The following is a 25017-nucleotide window of genomic DNA, read 5'->3' on the forward strand; positions in this document are numbered from 1 at the left end:
GTGAGGTTCGCTTTTGGGGTTTGTGTTCGACCTGTCCCGGCATGCTTTATTGGAGCAACAGGACAAATCGGTCCAATATTTGAACCGACAAACACAATGTGCACAATCGAGTGGAGCATTTGGGAAGGTTATGGAATGCTTACGGGAAGGAGAATTTAAAATGCTAAATAACACAAAGTTATCACAAACAAAGTTGTTTAGTGTATCCATCACATTCAAGAAATTTGCCTACACCGTATAGCAAATTGTCTTACACCCAGATAAGTAGCTAATAATTAAAACGAAAGAGAACATTTCATTGGAATTGGATCCAATACAGGTAGAGGTCAGGCATTAACTATAAACTAATCTTGCAATTATTCTAACCATTTTGACTTTTCTTTAACTATCTTCCACCAGTTCTGAGGTGTCTGTCATCTTCCTCAGGGCTTTAAATGAGTGCTATTCTTTGCATTATACTCTACAAGCCTACAGGTCCTGGCCTGAGCTTTAGTAATGGGCAAAACGGCTCCGAAGCCGGAGCCGGCTCCGACCGGCTCCATAAAATTTCGGAGCCGGCTCCGGAGCCGGCTCCGCACCCACGGCTCCGGAGCCGGCTCCGCACCCACGGCTCCGGAGCCGGCTCCGCACCCACGGCTCCGGAACCGGCTCCGCTCCGACGGCTCCGCTCCAACGGCTCCGGAGCCGGTTTTAACACAAAGGACCAAAATAACTTTTTCATTCAAGTTTCAATCGAGAAAATCCGTAAATAGCGGAGTAGGTCATGCTTAAAAGAGTTTATCAAAAAAAACATCGATGACTTTTGAATATTGTTAAGAAAGGCGAGACCAACGAATGCTACACAACGTCATGCATGTCAATACTGCAATCACATCGTGTATTGGTTTCCACACGTGCGAGAAGATATATTCGTTTTTTTATTACGCTATCATACAATGATGTCTCTATTGAACCGTTAGTTCGGAGCCGTTGGTCTGGAGCCCTTGATTCGTCGCCGGCCCCGGAACGAAGGGCCTGAAGCCGGCTCCGCAGCCGTTGGAACGGAGCCGTGAGTGCAGAGCCGTTAGTCCGGAGCCGGCTCCGGAGCCGTTGGTGCGGTGCCGGCTCCGGAGCCGTCGGAGCGGAGCCGGCTCCGGGAAAAAGTCGGAGCCGGCTCCGGAGCCGTTAGTCCGGAGCCGGCTCCGGAGCCGTTTGGTGCGCTCCGAAACGCCCATCACTACTGAGCTTATTCCATGATAAATAAATGATCAAATCTAGAATGTACATTTCCGATTCAAAGTCGGAATTCAAAGATATTCCGATCTGAATGCTGCCTTTGATAGTGTGAATCACAAACTGATGGAAAATAAACTTCTGCACATAGGATACTTTTATGATACTGTTTAATGGATTAATTCTTACTTATCAAATCGTCGATACAGAGTCAAAATTGATAATGTTGTGTCTGAAGAATTCGTTAGTTTATCTGGAGTACCCCAAGGTAGTAACTTAGGCCCGTTGTTGTTTTTGCTGTTTAGCAACGATTTAACCACTTGTGTTTCATCCAATATTTGTTTAATGTCCATCCAATACTAACACCTTTGAGAGCAGTGGCGGATCTAACGGTAGGGAGAGTAGACGGTCGCCTGGGGCCCGGCCGACTTAGGGGCCCGTAGATCGCTAGTCTATCGCTAGTATGCCGTATGGACAGAGTACCAGCGACAAGGGCCCCCGGAAGGATGGCCGTTGGGGCCCCGAGGCCTATATGTCTGTGACGTATCGTAGGGGCCTCAAGTTTACTGTGAAATCTCCCAACCGAAGTGCCGTACCCCCAACACCATATACCATTTACAAGGGGCCTCAACTCGTCTTATCGCCTAGGGCCCCCGATACCCTTAATCCGCCACTGTTTGAGACGAGTTAGCGGTTTGCCAAGCTATAGGGACCGTTGTTTGTTATTAGTTCTTCAAATGCTTGAACATCGGCAAAAAGTAAATCAAAGTGTGTTTGTTAGTCAATTGAAAAAAAAAAAAGAATTGAATGCACCTTCTCTATTAGAAAAGCTTTACATTCATACACCTGCTAGAACACTTTGATCGCGTAATTTACTCTACACCGTACCTAGACGCACACTTTATAGATCTAACGATCCTTTATTATCAATGGTAAGGCTATTTAACGACTGGATTGATCATTTTGATTTTAATCTCTCGACTGATTCGTTTAAGTCGAGCCTCCTAATACTATTCAATTTCGGTGATAATAGTCGTTGATATGGGGAGTAGTCTGAAGCTTATCAATAAGTTAGTTTAATAAGTTGTCGTAGCACAAATATGCAGGACAATTATATATGAATAAATAAATAAATATTGAGAACATGGACCAACAAAGACTCCAAGCGACCATGTGATCGTGCGAACCCCATCATTGAATCAATAATCAAAGGAGTTACATACGTAACAAGAATACATAAGAAGGACAAGAGCAAAAACACACAATTGCATAGAATGATATGGTCTAAATATCAGTATCTAAAAGAATAGTATTGCTGTAACACATGTTGAGGCTCAAAATGATGAAAGATAGCCGAGTTTATATGAATTCACTCAATAAAAAATAAGAACGCTACAAACTCCACGAAAGTAGTGCGTATTCTCATAAATAAATCAATGCAAAACCTTCCGACGACCCAGCTCATAAAGTCCTTTTAAGTCGTCCACAAGAACAGAGGGGTAGACGTGGTAGACTCGGAACGAGGTGAAAGTATTGCCAATGCGACAACGGATTGACCGAAGAAGGCGCAAGACCGTGCGCTCGCTTGCTGCAGTCGAAGACCACAAAGTGGTAGTAGCGCCCAATTATGAAATAAGCATAAAACTCCATTCGCAATCAATCCTACCATGCAATTCAAACCCTCGCAATGTATACTTATCATCTACTATTTATGCAGCTCATCTGCTATTCACTCTGCCGCCCGAAACTGCTTAACCTTATGCATCGTTTTCCCGCCAAACTGTCGCATCAATCGATTCATTCTGTCTTTTACTGGGGAAAGTCAAACGCCTGTAATAACAATACCTTGGCGTACCAATTTATACAGGAAAGTATGTGGTTGCATAGAGCATAGAAAAAGAGAAAATGAGGTGTAAATAGAACTTGTTTCCAGATATTCACATTTAATCCCTTCTGATCGACATTAAACAGTTCAAATGTCGACTTGGGAAATAGCTTCTTGGAAGAAAATCGTCTAACGCTCATCTGCCTTTTCAACCATTTGCTTCCCTTGTTAGCTATCCCCAAACTGGGTACAATTTAAACACTTCCAAATTTAACTCTCCTAAAGCCACAACATCACCACTTCACGCTATCTTTTGATGCTCTCCGCGATGGCTTTCTGGGACAGAACTTTCCGATAGAATGGTACCGGCTCGTCAACAGCCTGCCGCTCAAACAGACCCTTCTCCACCAAAAACCGTGGCCGTGGCAGTGCCGGTCGCTCGACCAAATAGTCCACCAAATACTTGACCGAGCGCAGGTGCCAGATGTCACGGAACAGTCGCTTCAAACTCATCAAATCGTCCGGAACGTCTGGTCGCTCCACATCGCACCCGACCAGTGCATCGTCCTGCTTCCAACCGCTCCGCAACTCCTGCGGCAATCCACGCCCGAAAGCTGTCCTTCTAATGCCACCCCTTGCCAGCGCCCGGTCGTGCTCCACCAGCCCTGCAATACGGTTCTCCAGTGCCAGCTGCGGCAAGTTCCACTCCGTCGCCACCTGTCCCGGCACGGCCCGTATCTCCTTCGGTGCGATGCTGAGCGCCCGGGACGTTTCGTCGGCCGACTCGATCGAGAACAGTCGCTTCACCACGTCCGTCGTCAGGCTGGACCGGTCCGCGCCGAGCGTGTTCAGCCAGTCGACAAAGTCTTGCGCTCCCACGTCGATCAGCTGTTCGACCCGCTCGGCCGGCGGCCGGTCCGAGCAGCGTGGTTCCTGTTCGTGCAGCTTCGACCGCCACCGGACGCGGCCACGCGCTGGCTTCCGGAGAAAGTTTTCCATCCAATTTTCCACCCTCGGCGGAAGGGGTCGCGGTTTGGTGCGCGGGTCTATCGTCACCTGGACCGTGGTCGCTTTTTGCGCGGGAATTAGTGAGCCGAGTTCGTGGGACGGGCGGCTACTATCGCCGTCGGTTTGGCGGGTGGCAATGGACGAGGGCGGCTGAAAACGGGGCGGCACCGCCTGTATGCAATGCTTCGTCCTTTCACGCAGCGCCGGAGACAGGGTGCGGTCCATGGTGCGTTCGAGGGGATGCCGTTGGGCGGCCGCTTTCTGGCTTTGCTCGAACTCTTCCAGCATGCGACATCGTTCGTCCCGGTCGTCAGCTGCTGCTGGGTCGTTAAATTCGTACCTCGACGGGCCTATGCGGTGACGGGTGGTGCTGCGACTCATCTTCGTCGTCAGTGGCTGTATTTTGTTTGTTTGCATCGTTGCGAAGAGGGCTGCTGCGTAGCCAACTGGGATGATTTTTTATTCATAAAAAAGCATGCCTTTCTCTTAGCATGACTGCATCATCTGGTGTGGTGTTATCATGGACATTTCAGATTTAATCGTTAATGCACTTTCCCTTTCACATTTTTTTTATTTTAAACCATTTACTATCAATCGTTTACGTCCACATGGCACAGCCATTAACTCGTATGACTTAAAAACATGCCCGTTGTGATTTTAAGGCCCATGGGGACCGTCCCCCCTATAGCAAAGACTGACTATTCAGTTGCGTGGGTTGCTTTGAGCAGAAATTATCAGCCGTACCGGCGAACTCATTCGACGAGAAACATTCGTCGCTCATGAGTGGGCAGCGTTGTACCACTAGATTGGACAGAACAAAATCCATACGGTTTTCTAAATTTTGATCTAGAGGGCTATGAAATGAGTGAAAATGAGCGTCGCGGCGAACGTTCCCAGGAACGAACGAGTTCGCCGGTACGGCTGTATATTTTAGGGCCAAGACGGAAGGCACACCAGGAGAAGGCACGGGTGCAGGCATGTTTTCAAAATTTACCTCGATTTTTATCAGTTGCTCCTCAGTTTTCGCAACAAAATTGTTGAAGTAGAGCTCAACAATGTTGGTTCAGAAAAATCGAATGAGAAACAGCTGGGGGCCAACATGGCCAGCCAGTTAGGGGATTAGGGTATTATATCGACATTCCAATTTTCCGCCGAAAATCACCTCAAATGGTCGCATTGAGTTTTGGCGTCATTACTTGCCGCTGATGGACGATTTCTGCTTCCTGATATGTTTGTTTATGCTTTACAGATACTATTTCACTATTTGGCCGGTTGCATCGACCAAGTGAACTCAGCGTAGTAGCGACATTTCCCTCGATCTTCGGCCATTCGGAAAAGGGACATGCTTTAGATGCTATGATTGTGGTGTAATTTGCTTTTTTCATGTAAACTTTATAACGTGCAAACTATATAAATTAGAGAAAAATCTAAAAACTAATTCTGTTATCTGTAAAAAACTAATCTATAAATGTATGTTACATTCTTTAAAGGTACGTCGATGCTGTCCGACGTTGTAGGAGCTCACGCAACTGTCACATATACCAACGAAGCGTCCTAACACTTTGTTCTTCGAATAGTAAATGCGAGCCTTTCTGGCGTCACACAGTATCAATTCAATAATAATTCCTTTACGCTAACAAACAGGGTTTTCCAGGGGTTCTCATAGTTATAGGACACTTCCTAGCCTCTTTCCCATTGGAAGTGAAGTTCATACGTTGGAAATTGAACTCTATGGCACCCTTTTTGGACAGACTCGTTGGAAATTCCTATTGTATATGTCCAACAAGGATGCTAGAGAGTATAATTCCCATTACAATAAGTTCATTTCATGTAAGAAAGAGATTATAAAGTGTCCCACAGCTATGAGAACTGCTGGAAAACCCTGTATCGCCGCTGTTGTTTTAATATAAATCTATGATCGTTTACTATATCTTTCAATGAGATTAACAATTATTGCTTAAGTAATAAAGTTATATCAACAAATGACATTGTCACATAGTACATTGGATCATACAATAATATTTATATTACACCTCTGAATTGAGCAAAAGTGTTCATACTTTTACCAGCTACCATGCGCCTCCATCGCAAAATAAAATCTTAAAAAATAGTTTTATTTAAATATTTAGCGCCACTTGCAAGCGTTCGATAAACATTAATATTATACGTTTATCGATTGAGATAATAAATAATAAATAAAAAAAAGATATTTCACTAAAAATTGTAATATTTTGCAGTTTTCATTCGTAACTAAGACGAGAGAAACAGGAAAGCCCCTTCTACCCACAGTGAGGTGCATCGATAGGGTGGGAACAAAAAGGCCCTGCAACAAAAACAACAAACCAGCAAGCGATCTACCCCACCATCGAGCCAAACGAAGCGTATAGATAAAGCGACTATAAACCACTGCCTCTAGCAAATCAGGGTTCACTTTCCGCAATACATAGGCAGAGTATCCAACAATGAGATGGCTCAGCAAATGCAACAGCAAAACCAAAGCACAGCAGAGACAAGGTAGAAAGGTAGTACAGCAGAAGCAACAACGCAAAACAAAAAGCAAACAAAAAGTATGATAAATATTTGCATAAAAAATGCCACCGGAAGCACTTTTCGAAGAATGGCGCGACAGCGTGTCCAAAAAGCAAATGCAAAATAGAAGAGAGAAGAAACGGAACAAAAAAGAGATGGTAAAGTTTATTATGAGTTTCGGGCGAGACTTTGGGCACACTGGAGTTGAACACTTTTTTTTTCTCTGTATAGGAGTTTGTATTGCTTTATTTCCCGTCTGAGCTGTGTGTGTGGGGATTGTGTGCGGCTTAAAAAGAGAGAAACTAACAATTTACGGTTAGTTACTTTAAATCATTTCATTCATAAGCGACACAAGTGGATCCAAAGCTGCTGGCGTGTCGATGACAAAATTGTGTTATAAATTGGATTAAAATGAAACACACGATGCAAATGATACTTTACGGTTGTTCCTCCTATTCATTCCGAGTCACGTGCAAAACTGTGCAAACTAAATACCTTCAAATGTAAATAACGATGGTTCCTCGTTTTTTGTTTCGATTTTAAACATTTTTCATCCGAAGAAAGAAATACCCAACTTTATAACTTTTTCGATCATTTTCCCTGTCCATCAAACGTGTCAAGAAGCGCACGCTCGAGCTCGACCAGGAGACAACCGGGATGGAGGGTAGGATCGATTCACATTTTCACAACTTCTCACCTTGGCAGGGGGGGGGATGGCAGCGTATACACACACACCCCGCGCTGGCGCTGTGCAGACAAAGTTTTATCTATATGGCCAAAGTTCGTGCCGAATTGGCCACTTACCATCGATTCCACACCGACATCCGGCGGCACTTTTTGACACCTTTACACGATGGGCGCCCATATACACACACAGACAGCACAGACAACTTTTCACCAGCAGCACGTTTCCATTTCCAACCGAGTGTGTCCAATACGGTGCTCGAAAGGCGTACGAGGCGTGTAATGGTGCACTACGCTTTCTTGGTAGCACTTGATTCTTTCGAGTGTGCCCTCGAAACCCTTCCTTTTCATACTTTACTACCCCTGTTGGGGAATCAGAGAAGGGAATCAAAGGTGAGTGAATGTAATTTTATACCACACACATGTGCTGAAATGCTTCGAGGTGTAAATGAAACAAAAAAAGTCTGTATTTAGCGTAGAGTATGGTTTTAGTTTAATTACACTCAGATTGATGATTGATGTATTGACAAACGCTTCGCAATCATAACATTGATTTTAGTTTGTAGTATCAATCAGCTTAATTGTTTTTTACTTTCAGTTATTAAAATTCCATGCTTCCAACGATGAACGACTTCAGTTCAGTACGGTGCACCACAATGAACACGACGGTTCTATTCTCTGTTCTGCTTGCAGGACTCCTTCAAAGCGTTTCGAACAAACATTCCTCGCTGTATGCAACAGTGGGAAGACTGGCCAAAGAAGCATACAGCTCACGATATCATAGTGTAGTACAGGTGTATGCTGTAGGCATTCCCGATGAAGCGTTTGGTGAGTGGAACGCGTATGGACCGATGATAAGCCTGCAGGATCCTTACACAATCCGTTGGAAGCTGGAAAACGCATTTGTTATCGTGAAAATGTCTATGGTAAGTGTTGAGAAAATGCTTCAATTGGATTATTTAGAGTAAAAGTGTATTGGTATTGGTAGTGACGAAGGATCAAGCTGAAATCTGTTCGGCATTTCGGTTCTTTTTTGAGACGTTTTATATTCATTTTCACTCATTTCATCATCATATTGTAGTAATGTTTGCATCTTGAACCATCCAACATATTCATGTTCTTATTGTAGCTCAAACTCACTAAATTCGTTTGCCAAAGTTCATAATAAGCGATCGCTCCTGATCATCAACTTCTGCTGATGAGTTGCGAGTTGCTAGTAAGGAGAGCGAGAGTTAAAGCATTTATTGTGACATACTTATTAAATTAATTACTTAACTTACAAATGATTTTAATCGTTATTTGTACATTACATGATTCTACGGATGAACACTCTGAGTAAGAGTGTTTGGTGAAGTTGACTCCTAGAAAAGATTGGATGGATTCAACTCAGCATGAAGATTTATTATTGGCCTGTTATATTACTCAATTTTTTGTGTTAAATCTAAAACGATTAAGTCGCTTGCCGTTACATATAGTGAGTTTAATCGCATTGGAATTGTTAAACGGTTTATGGTGAATCTTCAAAGAGTGATTTCAAAATGAGCATCTCTCTAGGCACTTCCTTAGACTGGTTCATGCTAATGAATCTACCCGAGAATTGGAGTTTAGTTAGCATCAGTTCCAAGGCTTATACGGAGTAAGGATCAGTTCCAGAAAGAAGATCTATTCAATCATCTGAATGAGTTCAGTGTCCGTTTCTGGGTTGGGATGTATAAGATATCAATTTGAATACTCCTATATAGGTCACCTGACAGGGGCGGATTCAGCAGTAAGCAAACTAAATGGTCTCGTGAGATCCCCAGGATTTAAGGGGCTTCCGAGAAAAGGAATCCACAAGTAAATTTGCTTCTCAATGGATAGGATTTCTTCATACGACAAGTTGCTCGACACTTCAGATAGTTTCGTGTTGATCCAGCTACATTCGTGTTGATCCGCCACTGGGCCCTGAGTAGTGATGAACCTACGACTCCGATCCGAATATTGTTAGTCCGGCTCTCACTCCTGCAAAACCGAAATGAATAATTTAACTCAGAGTCGGAGAAAACTGAAGTCGGAGTCGTACGAAGTCGCTTGGATTCGAAGTCAGAGTCGTCCTTAGTCGGAGTCATTCGGAGTCTTAGTCGTTCGAAGTTGGATTCATCCTGAGTCACCAGAATCATCCAGAGTTGCCCGGAGTCGGTGAGAAGGTCAGAAGGTGCTTTACTTGTCCACTTCGCAAACAGGCCTTTGTTTCTAATAATAGCTTAACGACGACATCAATACTTTGTGGCAGCATCCACGACTCCCGTCGACTCCAACTCTCGACGACTCCGACACCTGATGACTCAGACTCCGGACGACTTCGAACGGCTCCTACCTTCCGGAGTCGGTTCCAAAATTTTCTGAATTCGATCGAAGATGACTCCGGATTATTGCCAACTTTCATTAGTCCTGAGGTAAAGTAGGTCCCGTATAAGTAACTAGAATCGGAAAAGTGAGTGATCAATTTCAGAATTCGGATAGGTTTAGTAATACCAACTACTTCTTTTCCATGTGAGATCAATTTTTTTCTAATCCTTTAATCCTTGTTTTAATAATCTTCTGCTACTCATTACAGTATCTAACACTCAACGTACTAAGTGCCATTCTATCACACGCACGAGATGTTGAAAAGGTTTTCCTCGCAGTAATAATAGATTCCCCGCCTAGTCATCACACCCTCAAACAGCTTACAGGAATGCTACTTAAACGAGGACTTCTGAACTACTGCATCATTCACACCAACACCCACGGAATTGAGCCTTCCCTATTAAAGTACGACACGATCGCGAACCACTTCCAATCGCACGATCTGAACACTTCAATCGAGCTACTATTTCCACCATTCCTCCGAACGTTAGAAGGCCACAAACTGAACGCCCTACTCTCCGACAACTACCCTTACGCCTACCTACTGTCCTCTGTCTGGGAAGGGGTAGACGCTTACATACTAACACTAGCAAGAGATCGCTTCCGTTTCGAGGTCCAACTCATCAATATGGCCATCAATCGACAGAATGCCCTCCACCGGATGGATCTGATCCGTCAGCGGCTCGAAAACGGCACGATCGACATTCACATGCCCCGGGCACATGTGTCCCGCTCGTACCTCAACGTCGATGTAGCGGCCGCCTACGAGTGGGAAGCATTGGTACTTGTAGTTCCCAAATCGGACCAGCTAAACCTGACCAACATTATGCTGCAACCCTTCACGATCGAAGTGTGGACGATCGTACTTGCCTACCTGCTGGTCCGACAAATGATCAAACTGTTTTCCTTCTTCAAACGCCGCTGTAATCGATTCACTCTCAAGAAGACGCTCACATGTCGCTGGTCTTTTGGTTCGTTCGGCAGCCTGACCACAGTAGGGGTGGAGCTGGTGTCTTTCCTGCTGATCGAAGCGTACCTCGCGAAGATTACCGAGTTTCTCCTCTACTGCCGCTTTCGGTCCGATCCGCAAACGTTGGATGAGTTCTTTCGCTCCACCATTCCCGTCCTCGTACCGGAGTACATGGATCCGCTGGTGGAAGCGCTTGGCCCGACCGTTGCTGCCAACTTTCACGCCAAACTGATCCGCCCAGATGAGTATGCCAAGCGGGCGGCAAGCTGTTGCGCTCGGATCCACACCCTGCCGCGGGCCGAGTATGTCGTGCGGATGGGCAAGTACTTCGATGCCACGCTGGGCCGCAAGCAGCTGTACATTCTGCCGGAGCAGCTGACGATAATACCGATGAGCTATCTGCTGGGGAGTAATTTTGCCTTCAAGAACTCGTTCGAGCTGTTCCTGCTGGCCGTGCACGAGAGTGGGCTGATCGGGCGGTACGTGACCGCTCATCGCAAGGACATGGCAATGATGGAGCGGAACTTTTTCACCAAAGGTTGGCTCACGCTGGCCGATCTGTTGCCACTGTTTGTGCTGGTTGGGGCGGGTTGGTGCTGCAGTTTCGCTGCTTTCCTGTCGGAAGTGTTTGGGGTGCGCTTTAATCGATATTGGGCTAGGAAACGTGTCCGTCCCTTTGTCGCCGAATGAACGATGTATTAAATGTCTAATTTACTTTAAAATTAACCTCTAACAAAATGATAAAGCAATAAATGGAGGTCCAAAAACTGGGATTAAAACCACGCTACATGCATTTAATTTGTATAAATAAGTTGAAAACCAACGTTTACTTTATTGCTTGTCGTTTTTTTTTCGCAGTAAATGGGGTAAAACGAAACGAAACGGCCCCCTCTAGAGCACATCTAAGAATATTTTAAAAAGAATCCTCTATCTGCACTATTCACGATATATGCGTCATAAAAGTCAAATTTAACTAGTCGGCTAATGTTAATCGTATTTCAATCTCACGCCTTCCGTACTTTACACGCCAATCAGAAAATGTGCAAAAACAAAAACACCTTCACTAGCGGTGTTGTGGTTTTTTCCTGTTCGAAAAACGATCCAATTGGAAACTTTCGCTCCAAACGGTTTTGCTGATTATTGTTCCTGCACTCGCCCCCTCGAAAAAAGGCTCTTGCGTCTCTTGCCCTCACACATGCAGCGACCGTATCGTCCGCACCGTCCGTAACCGTGCCTTGCCCTCCTCGCTCAGCTGCGGACAGTTGAGCGCGTTCAGCCACACCAGGCTGCGGCAGTGCCGCACGATATGTTCCACCGACTGGTCGGTGATCGCTTTACAGCTCTCGAGATTGAGCAGCCGCAGGCTGTGCAGATCGCGGCACAGGTACAGCACGGCTTGATCACAGATACGCTTGCACGCGTCCACCAGCACGTACTCCAGATGGGGACAGTCACGCACGAGCGACGCAATGCCCGCCTCCGTCACGTGCAGCCCCCGCAGATCGATCTTCTTCAGCAGCGGGAACTGCAGCGCCATCAGCGCCTGATCGGACAGATCCCGGCAGTGGCTCAGGTTAAGGTAGCACAGCTTGCGCAGGTTCGCGATCGGGTAGAACCGTATCCGCTCGAACGGCATCACGATCGTGTCGAACACGTCCCGGTTGAAGAAGCTATCCCCAATATCGATCGTGCGCTGCAGATTCAGATACTCCAGCCCCTTCAGGTGCGAAAACGCCAGCTGCAGATCGTGTATGTTCTCGTACGTGCACTGGTACAGCGTGAGGCTGCGGATGTTCGGGCAGCGCTCGAAAAACCGTGGCAGCGTGTTGCGCGAAAACATTGCCGCCGACACGAACAGCTTCTCGAGGGCGGGGTTTTCGTACGCGCTCAGGTCGAGATTGCCCTTCAGCTGCGTCGCGTCCGTTATCTTCAGATAGTTGAGCTGCGGCATGTTGGCCAGAAACGACCGGTGCAGATTGGTGATGCGGGCGACCCGCAGCTTGATGCGCTTCATCTGCGGCAGAAAGGCACTGAGGGCTTGCAGGAACTGTTCGCTCGCGGAGAACAGGTTTTCCAAGTTGAGGTGCACGATCGTGGGCTGCAACCGAGCGAGCAGCAGGATGTCGTTCTCCTTGATGGCGAAGCACGATTTCAGCGACACCTTGCGCAACCGCAGCTGCTCGATGCGCCCGATCTGCTGCAGTATCACGCCGGTCGCCTTCGTGTAGCTGAGCGTGATCGCCTCCAGGGTGGCCCGCAGCGTCGCGACGAAGCTGATCAGCTCTTCGCCCCACCGCTCGTACGAGGAAAAGGTGAGCTTGATCGCTTTCAGGTTCGGGCAGATGCGCTTGAACAGGTGGAACAGCGCGTCGTACACGAACGAGGACCGTATCGTGAGCGTGTGCAACCGCTCCAGGCGGAAGTCGATCGGTGTGTCGTAGATGAGGTGGTCGTCAAGCTTGATCGATTTGATCGTCAGGGAGCGCAGATTGTCGCGCGTGCACCGCAGCACGCCCACCAGCGTTTGGCCGTTGATTGTGCAGTCGCTGAGCGACAGTTCCGCCAGCTGGCTGCCGATCGTTCGCCACAGCACCGGGGCGGGTGCGACCGTGCACGTCTTGAGGCACACTTTCTCGAACGTGCTGCGCGTGCCGCCCAGCACCCGGCACTGTTCGCAACCGTCCTCTATCCGGAAGTTGCGCAGGGACAGCACGAACCGACTCATCAGCGTACGGTTGCTAATCACTATCTCGTACCAGTGTCGGCAGGTTTGGCGCACCGAGGCCAGATCGGGCACGCGTAGGTGGTGAAAGATGGCCGTCAACACCTCGGTCGGCAGTGACTGGATGGTGGTGGTGCTGGGAGTTGTGGTGGTAGTGCCCCCAGTGGGGACCGACTCGACGGAAGGCGATTCATCCATCGCACCGAGACGACGATGGCGACGGCGACTGCTGCTGGGAAAGTGGGGGAAAACAGTGAACTTGTTGGACTCTTTCCCCTTACGAGGACTACACTCTCACTTACCCTCGCGACTGAACAACGCAATGATGGTGGTGCGGAGAAAGTGTCGGGAAATCGGAAAAACGGAATTGCAACAGAAACAGCACGATTGAATAATACGAAACAAAGAGACGCAAAAAGGAGAACGAAAGTTGTTGTTTTCAATCGCAATTTTTTCCCCCTTCCAGATTTTTCCCGTACAACATGGCGAGGGCTTTTGACGTTCGAAAATCGCTGCATCTCGCTCATTTTCGCAAGCCGTCCTTTACTCACAGTGCTCGTTTCGAGGTGTGCTACCGTGATGTGTATGTTCTCGCTCTTTGTGTCATGCCATCTCTTTCGCGCATGTGAACGTAAAACGTAAACAAACTCGGTGGTTGATGTGAATGTGGAGTGAACAATTTTGTCTTACTTTTTACCCTTTTTCGTGTAATTTTTATATTTCAGATCTATTGATAATGTTGTGCTACGAGTGCGTGAAGCTGTAGCGGTTTATTTTGAATGACCAATAGGCTGCACCAGTGTTACAGTGTATGCTATCCTACAAATGTTATGTGTTATTTTAAAGACAAAGGCGATGTGTGGCGGAACCAAACCGGAAATGCCACATCACTCAATAAACTATTTGGTCTGCCAATTTTGCAGGATAATAAGGAACGAATAGGCATCAGTGAACACATGCTCTCACGATGTCATACACCGCTATGTATATCGAGGTTACCTCCAATATGTTCCATAAGTATTGTAGCGCGCGAGCTATGGTCAACATCAACATGTTGTTGCCTTCGGTCGTCGATGCCATGACAATTTTTGTGTATGAGCAAGTGAGACGGCGGAGCGCAGATGCTTATATGTAGGATGTAGTACTCCGTGAGTTCAATGAGGGGGGGGGATGTAGTGGAGTGTATTCATTTTTTTGGCCATTTAATTTCGTCCACCAACACAATGGCACAAGCGCGAGCATTTTTGGCTGCCATCTTAAACCTTCAAAAACCCTCGCTCAAAACATCAAAAACCGTCACAACTGCTTACAAAAAGCATCGCCAGCGAGGGAAATTCGCATCGAATTGGAGCGTTGGCGAGCTCATGACAACCGGTTTTTGGCCTGCGGGCCCACCAGCTGATTGTCAACAAACAAACGTCAGCCACAAACCGGATTGAAATCAAAACAAACCAGAAAACAAAAAAAGGCTATTTAATCGTAGGTTCGTGCTCGCAAAAGTGTGCGAAAATATTTAACTAACTATTCTATGTGCTTCTTTTCAGTGTTTAATTATTTCTAAACCATCAAGCTAGCATTAGACGCGCACCATGTGGCCACTGATTATGCAATTCATGCGGTCCAACGCTGCCTACATCACGCTCCCGATAGCCACATTAGTTGGCGTGATAGGGTACAACATCGAGAGTCTCCTTTCCGACAAATATACTCCATACAGCCGTAAGATAGAAACGCTCCTGAACACCTACATGAAGTTCAGTATGATGCAAATGTTTACGCTAAATCTACAAACCCCATTTTCAGCTTCCATCCAGGAGAAGCGAGCAGAACGAATTACGGACGACGAGAGGCTGAAAGCGGCGACCGATGTGGAAAAGCTAGTCTACAAGGAGAATGTACTTGGGCGAAATCTTTCGCCTTCACTAGAGAAAGGAAAGTAGAATTAGAAAGAGCTGCTTGTTAAGTTTGTAGTCGTACGAGGAAAATATGCAATAAACCTGAGCGTCCATAACAAGGTAAAGGTATGTATGTATGCGTTGTATATGTAAAAATTATTTATGAAAATAAGGGGAAAGAATGAGAAATTATCTCTTGAACATATGTTCTTCAATTTCACAATTTGCTGAGAAGATTTTAGAAACTGTCATACAACACGCTGTATGACAGAGTGGCCACACGTTGACGTCTGTGCTACGGTATTGGGCTATGACACACTGGCCTCGTTTATGATATACTTAAAAAATCTTATATTTATTTAAATAAGTAAACTGGCTAGTTAAGAGATTTATCGTTGCATAATTGCTATTTAAAATAGCTATAAAACCAATTTTATTTTATTTATGAATTAATTTAACAATTTATACTTTACGAAAAATATCCTTGCAAAACTGCTGCAAAGGATTATCACATCCTTACTTTCATTACTTTCATGTAAAATCCAATAAACTTGTTACTTTTTGTTCCTTTAAAAATAAAACTTCAGAACAAAATGAGATCTTCGTTTGTAGATTGAAGGAAGAAGTCTTTCAACTGCTTTACCGGGGTTTAACATACTGTGATATATGCTAACGCAATTTCGTACATCACGAACAATCAGTTTTCGCGATTCATTGACTCCGAATAGAGTAGACTAGTAACGTTCATAAAATCTGCAAGGAAAATTGCTGGAGGTTGATAACCTAAAGAAATCACCCAATGCTTGGATACTTTAATGTGTTTATAGCTATTACTTATTATTGGATGCAGCGCAGGACAACCTCATCAATGGGCTACATGATACATTAGATTAAATGGGCTGGAAATAACCTTCATAAGGAAGAGAATCCTTCATAAGGAAAAACTGTCTCTACAGGGCACACAAAAAATGTGCAAACTCGTTGAATCCTCCTTTTGTTAGGTTTTTAGGATTTTATTTAATAAAACTATGTTTGTTACATCCGTTTTGTCGAAAAAACGTATCCATTGCAAATTATATTTGACGGACAAATTGAATTATTCATTGATGAAAAAGAAACATTATTTAAAAAAAGGTTAAATGATTATTTACATGCTCATGAAAACTTAAATTAAATATAATACCTATAATAGTAATAAGAGGATACATCAAAGCATTTCTTGCATGATCAAGCAATTGGCAGAGTGAATCCTATCAATAACCAGTGCCATTATAATGAACGCGTCAAAAGGTTCTAGAAATAAACCCAGTCCTAGTGATAAAAATAAGCGCAACGGCATCTCTTTCTCTGGATGGCAGGTATGCTCCATTCATCAGAAATTGCTTTCCAGTAAAGCAAACTGCGTGAAAGATCAACTGCCCTAGCAAAAATTAAGAGCCCACCCCAAACGTGACGTCAGCCGCTGTACAAACACAAAAAAGAACGATCCAAATCCACTCAAAAGCTCCGCTGCGGTACGAGATTTGATGCGTGCCAAAATGTAGACAATCATTCTGCTCAATATTTACGCGCCTGTGCAGTCGCCGGGCCTCGCCAACAGGTGTACTCTTAGCGTCTCTAAAACCCCCTTGGGTTCCATCTACCCAGGGGAGCGGAGGGAGGGAGGCCCATCTTTGATTGAACCAGTTTTTGCGCCTTTGCAAACGACCTATCCATTTCCTAAAACCAGCCCTGCACAGACAAACCAGCTACGCAAGGGAACAGGTTGCGACAAAGGATTGGGCTGTTCTTTGCACCCGTGTGGAAGGTGGCAAACACTGCTTTTTGTTTAATGTTGCTGCCGATGGCTCTCGCCCCTGATGGTAAGCCAAACTAAGGCTCCGACGTCATTATCCTCGCAGCCGTGCTCATATCGATTCCACTCCACCGCGACCGACCGACCGGCGCAAAGTCACCGGAACGAAACGCCCTTAAGAGTGTATAGCCCGCGAGCATCTCGCACCAGTGCGAGTCGATCATTCGAGCGCGCAACATCTGATCTGAGTAGAATAGCTGGGACCGCTCGCAGCGAACAACCCGGACGCACCGGATTTTTTTTTGTGTGTGACAAAAGTGTACCAGTGTGAAGTGGAAGTGTCGCATCAGAACATTTTAACCAAGCTATGAAGCCTACTACCAGCTCGATCGCTTTGCTGATCCTCGTGATCGTACAGTGCACTCTGGCCAGCCCAGTACCTCAAGTAAGTTGTTTGTGTGTGTGGGGTTTTTCTGTTTTTTTATTCATTTGTTTCTGTGTCACGCATGAGATACGATCAGTTTCGATTTGCTAGAATGGACAGTGAGTTTGATATGACGTTTGTCGTGAGGTATTTTTTCAAAACTTGAAGCACTGTGTCGTCGTTTGAAAATCGTGAGACGCATTACGATGTGAAGCCACTTTGTGCAGACGGCAGCGAATTGCAAAGATCGATCCATTTCATTACCATACAAAAGCCATAGCAAGGGTGAAGTGTGAGCATTTTTGTATTCCCTTAATGCGGGTTTTTTTTCCCTCGCTTCTCTCAGTAGGATCGTGTCCTATATCAGAAAGTGCTGCCATGAATTAATATCATTGTTCGCAGTGATGACACCCTTTGGGAGGTGGAAAATACCATACTGTAAATACAATATGTATGCTTGGCAAGAGGTAGTTACGAGTGTTTTCAACTGTCGTTAACGCGTGATTCATGATAGGTGTGTTAGTACAATAATTATAGGGGCGGGAGTAAGATGAACCTTCGGGATCGTTGGTGATCGTGATGCTTCTACTTGATCTCTAATTTCTAAGTGTAAAACGAAACAAAAACAAAGAAGTTTCTAATAATTACAAGACTTTTTAATACAAAAAAACAACGATGCTCATGATCAATTCGTCATGACTTGTCAGAAATCATTTTTAAACGATTGTTTTTCTCAAGAAATGCTTAGTCATAGCTTACGCCCTATGCCACACGTCATGTTAAATCATTCACAATTTTTTTTTTTGGTTTTAAATTTCGAATCTTCACCTTGCCCCATGGCGCATTAGAAACAAAGTCATCGAACAAAAACCCACACCGACAAAATAAGTTTTCTTATCCAATCAGCGCAAAGGACGCACCAAAAGCGGTTCGCTTCACAGTTCGCTGCCCTTCTGCAGAAAGCTGATAAAAAAAAAATCATCTGAGGATGATGTTGGCATCGGTTCGTTTTTTTGTTTTTTTGCTACTTCCACATGGAAGGCTAAATTACATGGCTAGGTGGGCTAATCGCCTTTTTCTACAGGTGTCTGTTTCACCGCAGGAAGTCTCACTTTGCGTTACAACGCTTCAGAATCCACTCTCGCGAACAAAGCGAAAATGGCAATGTAAGAAAATGGGATGAAAAAGCAACTTATCTGCTACTACTACTACTACCATCCCGAAAAGCACCAATGAAAAAAAAGCTTCCCCTTCTAAACCAGTTCTCGCCCAAGCGTTCTACGGCGTTCCGGTTCCGATGAGGGGAAAGTGTCCCATGGAAGACATGGCAGACGCGGGCGATAGCGCTTCACAACCAATATGAGGAGTATTTAAATTTGTGCTAAAACAAACCGGTGACACTGTTTAAGGTCTACTTTCTGCGGGATCTGCCTTTTTTTGGGGAGTGATGATGCGAACCACCGTACGATTGTTTGAATAATGCATGAGCTTTAGGGATGAGTCTGTGTTGTGAACTGGTTTGTGTGTGTGTGACAGAGAGAGAATAATAATGCTAAAAACAGTTCCAGCCTCCAAAGCACTTTTACTGGTTGGCTGCAAAGAGCCGCTACAACGAAAGACTTAAACGCGCGCACCCGCGAAACAAAGGCGACGAACCTTCCTATGAGGCACGCTGTATATCGGTATCGCCGGTTGGTCGCTATCACGCACCGTGGTTGCAGTTGCTAGCGGTTGGCCCGAAATAAAAGTAAAAGTTGCCTCTCCTTTGCAGCCTGGCAGGAAATAGATCATGGTACAAGCTTGGTGGCATTACACTTGACATTGACCATCGCTTACTGTTCGATGGTCGTTGTTCGATGCAGCATCTCTCTCGGCGGCTTTGAGCTGTGTTTTGAGGGATTTTCCTTAACACTTAGTTAGTTAGTGACGCGTTCGGTGAATCAACTGATCTCATAGTACCTTGTTTTTTGTTCATTATTTACTGTCTCTGTAATCCGAGTAATTAAACCATTCCGATCTAACGCTTGCTGCCGGCCGTTCTGACCTTTGCTCCTACTACGTGTTCCCCGCTGTGTTGCGATGCTTCTAGATGAATCAATCCTTCATTAGCTTCTGTAACACTTCCAATCTTTTCCGTGCGTTTCTTTCCGTGTACTTAAAGAGTCACAAAAACAAAAACGTTCTTGAAGGTCATTTTATAGGTGAGCCGTTTTTTTTTGTATTTCTTCTACCCCTATTACACCTCGCATCTCTTATTGATTAGTTTCAGCAAACGGGTCATGCAATCAACTACGATTTACTCGTCTTCCTGACTGAGCTTGTTGTTTGCTTTTTGTTTTCCGATGCTAGTAGAAAATAAAACTACAAGCGGTACAAATACTTGGCAGGCAATCGTCGTGACGGTTGAGAGAATTTTTCAGAGAATATTAAACATAGGCCTGGGAAGTAGCCGCATTCAGGCATGGGCAGAGAATGGCACAAGTTTCTACATATGTATGAGAATGTATGTGACGTGCAGGATAGATAAAACCTCCGCCAGTAATGCTAAATGTTGCTAAAACAGGTTTGCGCAGAGAGAGAGACGATGGTTGAGCTTACGTTCCATTATGCCTCCTTGCTCAAAGAAACCAGTCACAAGTGTGATCCTTTTTTCAGACCATCTAAGGAAGAATACTGCAGCTCAAATTACTGCAAAGGAATAGCTTCATATGAATGAAATTGTCAATTTATTCGGTTTTTGGAATCTTTGAACTTACGAAACAGCAATCATCTTCCTCTCTTTTCACCGTAATTTGCTTAATAAATTGCCAGTTTTCGATTCTCCCTCCCTCGAGTGGGAGTTTCCAGTGTCTCAAACAAGTTTGTTTATGCATACGAAGTCATCGCCAGACCGAGAAACTCCTCAAGTGGCAGAAGCTTTGCAAAAAAAAAAGCTGCGACACTGATCATTCCCCCTCTCCAACAGCGCCATTTGTGCTGCACCCTTGGTACCCTCCCGGACACGTCACACAGATTGCGATTTATCAGAATCAAGATCGTGGAATTCATGCACGTCTAGCGTAGAGCTCGATCGAACACACTACCGCGTGGTGACGCGTGCGACACGGTGACGCTCGGCCCGGTAGAACGATCAATTATCATGTGATGCGATCAGTGCACCGTTGTTCGTTTCGTGCTTACTATTAATGATTTGATTGTGTAATATCGCACCCGAGAAAGATATCAAAACTGGATGTTGCCAATGCTCTTTTCCTCCCTCCTGTTCCTCCAAATACTGATACGCCCCGTGCTTGTTCCGGTTTCACATCTCTGTTTTTGCAGTTTCTCACCTTCCGCGATGGGAAGTTTGGCGTCAACTTTGGCGGCTACCATGCGGAGGCCGGTTTGGGCGGTCTGCTGACGGGCAACAGCGCACACGGCGGTTTGTCTGCTTCGGCCGGCACGCCCCACGGTCAGCAGGCCGGTGCCGGCATCGGCGGACTGCTCGGCGGCAACGGTAACGGCGTGTTGGGTGGCTTCTTGGGCGCTTTCGCACGGTCGCCGGGCTATTACTAATCGCACGCACTATTTTCTACTCTACCGTCCCGCTGTGTGACGGTGCATGCTGACGACACACACAAACGAACACGTAGATGCACACAAAGAACTACCGGTTTGTGTAGAACAGGCATCCGAAAGTTGTGAAATGTTGTTTTTTTTTAATAAACTAAATGTATTTGTCGCTTTGTTTTGAATTGTTAAATCACTAACTGCATGCTCTTAACGTGTGTTTCTGCTAACTCGTAAATGTGCACAAATAAAATGCTAACCGCTCTAGAATTAAGCTGCCTAACCTTGAATGTGTTTTTGTTTGTTTGTGCTTAATCCGAGACGCACTAGATTTAACCACACAACAAACAACTAAACACACGGCAAGTAGATCGGCATCGGTTGCACGGGAAAAGGGGAATGATAACTAATCCAACCCTTTTAGAAGGTCAATGGCTTACCGGAAGAAACGACCATTCTCAGAACGGACCGCGGGCGGAGCGTACGCAGGAGCGACGGCCGGACATGGCGTTGGAGCTAGTGCTGCCATCGGCGGTGGACTCGATGGTGCAGGCGGTGCTGGAGGTGCCGGGGCCGAATCGCACGCCGGAGGAGTGAGCAAAAAGGTCGTCCGACTGGGCCAAACGAACCAGGGTGCTCCACCAACGGAGGTAAGAAAGGAGACACCTTGCTCGGACTGTTTTTGAACCGTTTGCTCTGCTTGAAAAGGTCGTAATTTCGAAGGAAACCGGAGCTCACCATCAAGGAAACTTTGAGCGTATCGACGATCATCACGTGAAGGAGGTGCACACCGAGCTGAGAGCGCCAGCACCGCAGCCTGCCCCGGAGCACTCCTTCCGCAAGACGATCTACAAGAAGAAAGTGATAAGCCACCCGCATAAGGTAATGTAGAATACAAGGCTCCCTTTTACTCCCTAAAATGTGAGGAAATGTGAACTCAAAATTGGTTTGCCCAAAATTTAACACCACACAAAACAAACACACCCGCGCAACATGATCTTTCCTGATTGTCTAGGTCGTCGTACACGAAACACATCACACCGGAGGGCCTCCACCGCTCGACCTTACTCGATTCTTCGACTTTCAATCATTCACCAACCTGGGGGCACAGTTTGCTCATCCTGCACCACTGCCACCACCACCACCACCACCACCAGCGGCACCGATCGTACAAAAGACGTTTGTGAAGGAGGTGTCCTATCAGCCGATCCAAACCCCTACATACCATAAAGAGGTACAGCCACCACCAGATTGGATTCGATCGCTTTCCATCTGCCATGCAGAGCATCATTTTTAGAACTTTCCCGTTTTAATTCATCACCGCTTACGCTTGTACATCTTCATGCCACAAAGCCCACACTACACACACACATACACTGCAACATCATTGTGAATATGTTCATTTGATTCGATTGGCACACCGTTTATGACCATAACAGGACCATCAAATAGCTTTGGTAATCAATATCATCCTTCCAAAACCGTTTCAGATTCACACTCGCATCGATTCGTCCAACGGGCATAGCGGTGGACACAGTGGTGCATCCTCCAGCACGCACGTCGTTGCAAGCTCGACCCACAATTCAAACTTCTGGAACGATATCTTCAACGTACGTTGGGCTCATTTCATGCTTATGCCCTTTAATTCCTATTAGCTAATTTAAATTGTTATTTTATACCTACAGATTCCAATCTCTACCCTGACCGCGGTTAATCAGCTTTTGAACAACAAAGCCGGCAGTGGAAGTCTGCACGTGGAAAAGCGCATAGAGCATCATTAAATGTACCGCTCTGAGGATGGTGCATGATCAGTACTTTTTGGACTACTTGTGTCAAGTAAAATGGTCTTCACATTAAATACACGTTACAAAAGTTGTAACAAAAAATAATTGTGTCTGTTAGTTGATGCTAATTTCAAACGAAAGAAAACACGAATGTTGTAGGTTAGCAATTGAATAATTGTTTATTGTTAAGGTAAAGTTAAAATTTAGCTCTCACTAATCATAGATTTGTTGTGAAATTTAAATGCAGAAAAAAGTTAATGAACTTGTATGATTCTTTGAAGTTTGTATTACGGTAAATTTTGAGCTATTTTTTTAGTTCATGTGATTATTTGTTATACTTGCAAATCCTCGGAATATAAAGATACTTTATAGTTCATTATTTTATTCTAAACAAAACGAAAAAAAACAGAGAACACATTAAACATTACAATTATGCTTATAATAATAATCTTCTATCTGGAATAATGTTCTATAATTGAATTATGGAGGTAGCGCTACATTTTGCATTTTTGCGTTGTGCGCTACATACCTATCCACCAATAGAAAACTTGCCATGTTTGATGCAAAACGGATTACTAATGACATAAAAAATTGATTTTTTTATCGTTTTTATAGAGTTACAGTGATGGTTGACCGATTACAGGTAAAATTTCAATTAGTACACAACTTCAAATTTTAGTTCTACGCTGCTTAAAAGCATCCGACAGCCTAGGAGTGCCCAAGATGAAAAAAACTGTCTCCTTTCTTTGTTACTTTGTCCTTTCATTGTTAATTTAAGTTGACAAGATTGCACAATGTAAAATATTTGAGATTATGCAGGAGTTTTATAAAGTGCTATGTCTGATTTTTTTAAATAAATGTTGCATCATCGCAAACCAATCACGATGTAAAAGAGTCAATTGTACTAAAAACAAAGCACTTGATCGTTAGCTTTTACTCATTTTCTTTTGATTTTTTTTATAAAATCACTTTACTATTTTGTGGAACCAAAAACATTCTAATTATATGGGTTTTAATCTAATAACAATGAAAAATACAAAATTTCCCCTCGATTTTCCACCCAAAACTGTTAACGAAACGCGAACCGGTAATGTAACGGAAATTTAACGAAACGTTTCAAACCGAACCAACCGTTTCAACGCCCGCAGGCCAAACATTTTTGCGGTTTTTGCGAGCTCGCCAAACGCTCCAAACCGGTGGGAACTTCCCTAGCTGGCGATGCTTTTTGTAAGTCGTAATGACGGTTTTTGACGTTTCGAGCCAGGGTTTTTGAGGGTTTAAGATGGCCGCCGAAAAGCTCACGCTGGTGTGCGATTGTGTTGGGGGCCAAAAAAAATAAATACACTCTGCTACCTCCCCCCTTCATTGACCTCACGGGGTCGTACATTTTATGTGTTAGCATATTAGCATCTGCGCAACGCCGTCTCACTTGCTCATACATATTGCGCTATTGCATCAGCTGATTCGGTGGTCTTTTTATGTACAGTCTTCATTTGCGAGTGATCTTGTCGCTAAGGGAATCGGGGAAAGCCGGTATTGAACTTTAAACTATTCTACTAATAAATCGCATAAAATAAGTTCCCAAAGATTTTCCCAAGTCATCAAGCTAGGGTAACTGTACCAGTATTCGGCAGTGTACCTGTTTTCGGAAGGGTAACTAAAAAGTGTAATTACGTAAAAACGAGTTGAGAATTGTATCAACAGATATTTTTTACATAGAGATATGCTCATTTGTTATTCATATACGAAGTTTCACTATTCACTATTTCACTATAAATTAACCAATAACTTGAGAGAAAAAAAATTGTGAGCCTGTCGGAGCTGTACTCTACAGCCGTCAGGCAATCTCATTTCTCCAGTGCCTACTTTGTTTGTAACTCAAATCAAAATGACTGAAAAAATTTCCAGCAAAATGCCCAAAATGTGCAACATAAAATTAATAATTTAAGAACTTTTTAACACCATTCTTAGGAAAGTAAGAGTGTAAAATTGTTTTAAACATTTTTGTCTACCTATTGGTATTAATTAAAACATTTACAGCCTGCCGAAAATAGGAACAAAAACAGTGTTTGCATTTTCACGAAAAAATACATTTAATTCGGCAAATAAAAAATAGAACAACATAATTCGATAGTTTATCGTTCAAAATAACGTCACTTTCATGAAAAGTAATAAAAATTGTAAGTGTACAATCAGTTTTTGTGAAACTGCTACACTAACCTGCCCAATACT

At 44.6% G+C, this 25017-nt stretch overlaps 4 protein-coding genes across 7 annotated transcripts; 2 read left to right on the plus strand and 2 right to left on the minus strand.

The window, feature by feature from the left end:
• Positions 1-3169: 3169 nt before the first annotated feature.
• On the minus strand, positions 3170-4463 carry LOC5667348 (uncharacterized). The gene has a single exon (XM_001688815.2). The coding sequence runs from the start codon at positions 4460-4462 to the stop codon at positions 3344-3346; it is 1119 nt and encodes a 372-aa protein (XP_001688867.2). The 5' UTR covers position 4463; the 3' UTR covers positions 3170-3343.
• Positions 4464-11409: 6946 nt separating this feature from the next.
• Positions 11410-13818, minus strand: LOC1277020 (F-box/LRR-repeat protein 2). Of its 2 annotated transcripts, none has more exons than XM_061645523.1 (2): positions 13641-13818; positions 11410-13570 (listed from the first exon to the last, which is right to left on the minus strand). In XM_061645523.1, the coding sequence occupies exon 2, from the start codon at positions 13534-13536 to the stop codon at positions 11806-11808; it is 1731 nt and encodes a 576-aa protein (XP_061501507.1). In that variant the 5' UTR covers positions 13537-13570; positions 13641-13818; the 3' UTR covers positions 11410-11805. The 2 variants fall into 2 exon arrangements, with proteins under 2 accessions (XP_061501507.1, XP_316442.3); XM_316442.4 differs by having other exon boundaries at positions 11410-13567; positions 13641-13817.
• Positions 13819-14676: 858 nt separating this feature from the next.
• LOC4576268 (small integral membrane protein 12-A) lies at positions 14677-15362 on the plus strand. 2 transcript variants are annotated; one of them, XM_001237809.2, is made up of 3 exons: positions 14677-14821; positions 14883-15057; positions 15142-15362. In XM_001237809.2, exons 2-3 carry the CDS (start codon positions 14928-14930, stop codon positions 15276-15278), a joined length of 267 nt encoding a protein of 88 aa, XP_001237810.1. In that variant the 5' UTR covers positions 14677-14821; positions 14883-14927; the 3' UTR covers positions 15279-15362. The 2 variants fall into 2 exon arrangements, with proteins under 2 accessions (XP_001237810.1, XP_061501074.1); XM_061645090.1 differs by having other exon boundaries at positions 14751-14817.
• Positions 15363-16973: 1611 nt separating this feature from the next.
• Positions 16974-22890, plus strand: LOC1277021 (one cut domain family member 3). Of its 2 annotated transcripts, XM_316443.5 has the most exons (7): positions 17155-17473; positions 20774-20948; positions 21464-21651; positions 21710-21883; positions 22017-22235; positions 22492-22611; positions 22687-22890. In XM_316443.5, the coding sequence occupies exons 1-7, from the start codon at positions 17396-17398 to the stop codon at positions 22780-22782; spliced, it is 1050 nt and encodes a 349-aa protein (XP_316443.3). In that variant the 5' UTR covers positions 17155-17395; the 3' UTR covers positions 22783-22890. The 2 variants fall into 2 exon arrangements, with proteins under 2 accessions (XP_316444.3, XP_316443.3); XM_316444.5 differs by lacking the exon at positions 22017-22235 and having other exon boundaries at positions 16974-17473.
• The last annotated feature ends 2127 nt before the right edge of the window (positions 22891-25017 follow it).

Source organism: Anopheles gambiae, chromosome 2, assembly GCF_943734735.2.
Source record: "Anopheles gambiae chromosome 2, idAnoGambNW_F1_1, whole genome shotgun sequence".
In the NCBI taxonomy this organism is placed as follows: Eukaryota; Metazoa; Arthropoda; class Insecta; order Diptera; family Culicidae; genus Anopheles; species Anopheles gambiae.

Bases quoted from the DNA above. Each gene is read 5' to 3' on its own strand.
- LOC5667348 (XM_001688815.2), bottom strand. From the start codon at position 4,462: ATGCAAACAAACAAAATACAGCCACTGACGACGAAGATGAGTCGCAGC.
- LOC1277020 (XM_061645523.1), bottom strand. From the start codon at position 13,536: ATGGATGAATCGCCTTCCGTCGAGTCGGTCCCCACTGGGGGCACTACC.
- LOC4576268 (XM_001237809.2), top strand. From the start codon at position 14,928: ATGTGGCCACTGATTATGCAATTCATGCGGTCCAACGCTGCCTACATC. The intron at 15,058-15,141 runs GTAAGATAGAAA...CCCCATTTTCAG, and splicing joins CAAATATACTCCATACAGCC to CTTCCATCCAGGAGAAGCGA.
- LOC1277021 (XM_316443.5), top strand. From the start codon at position 17,396: ATGAAGCCTACTACCAGCTCGATCGCTTTGCTGATCCTCGTGATCGTA. The intron at 17,474-20,773 runs GTAAGTTGTTTG...CTGTTTTTGCAG, and splicing joins TGGCCAGCCCAGTACCTCAA to TTTCTCACCTTCCGCGATGG. The intron at 21,652-21,709 runs GTAAGAAAGGAG...CTGCTTGAAAAG, and splicing joins AGGGTGCTCCACCAACGGAG to GTCGTAATTTCGAAGGAAAC.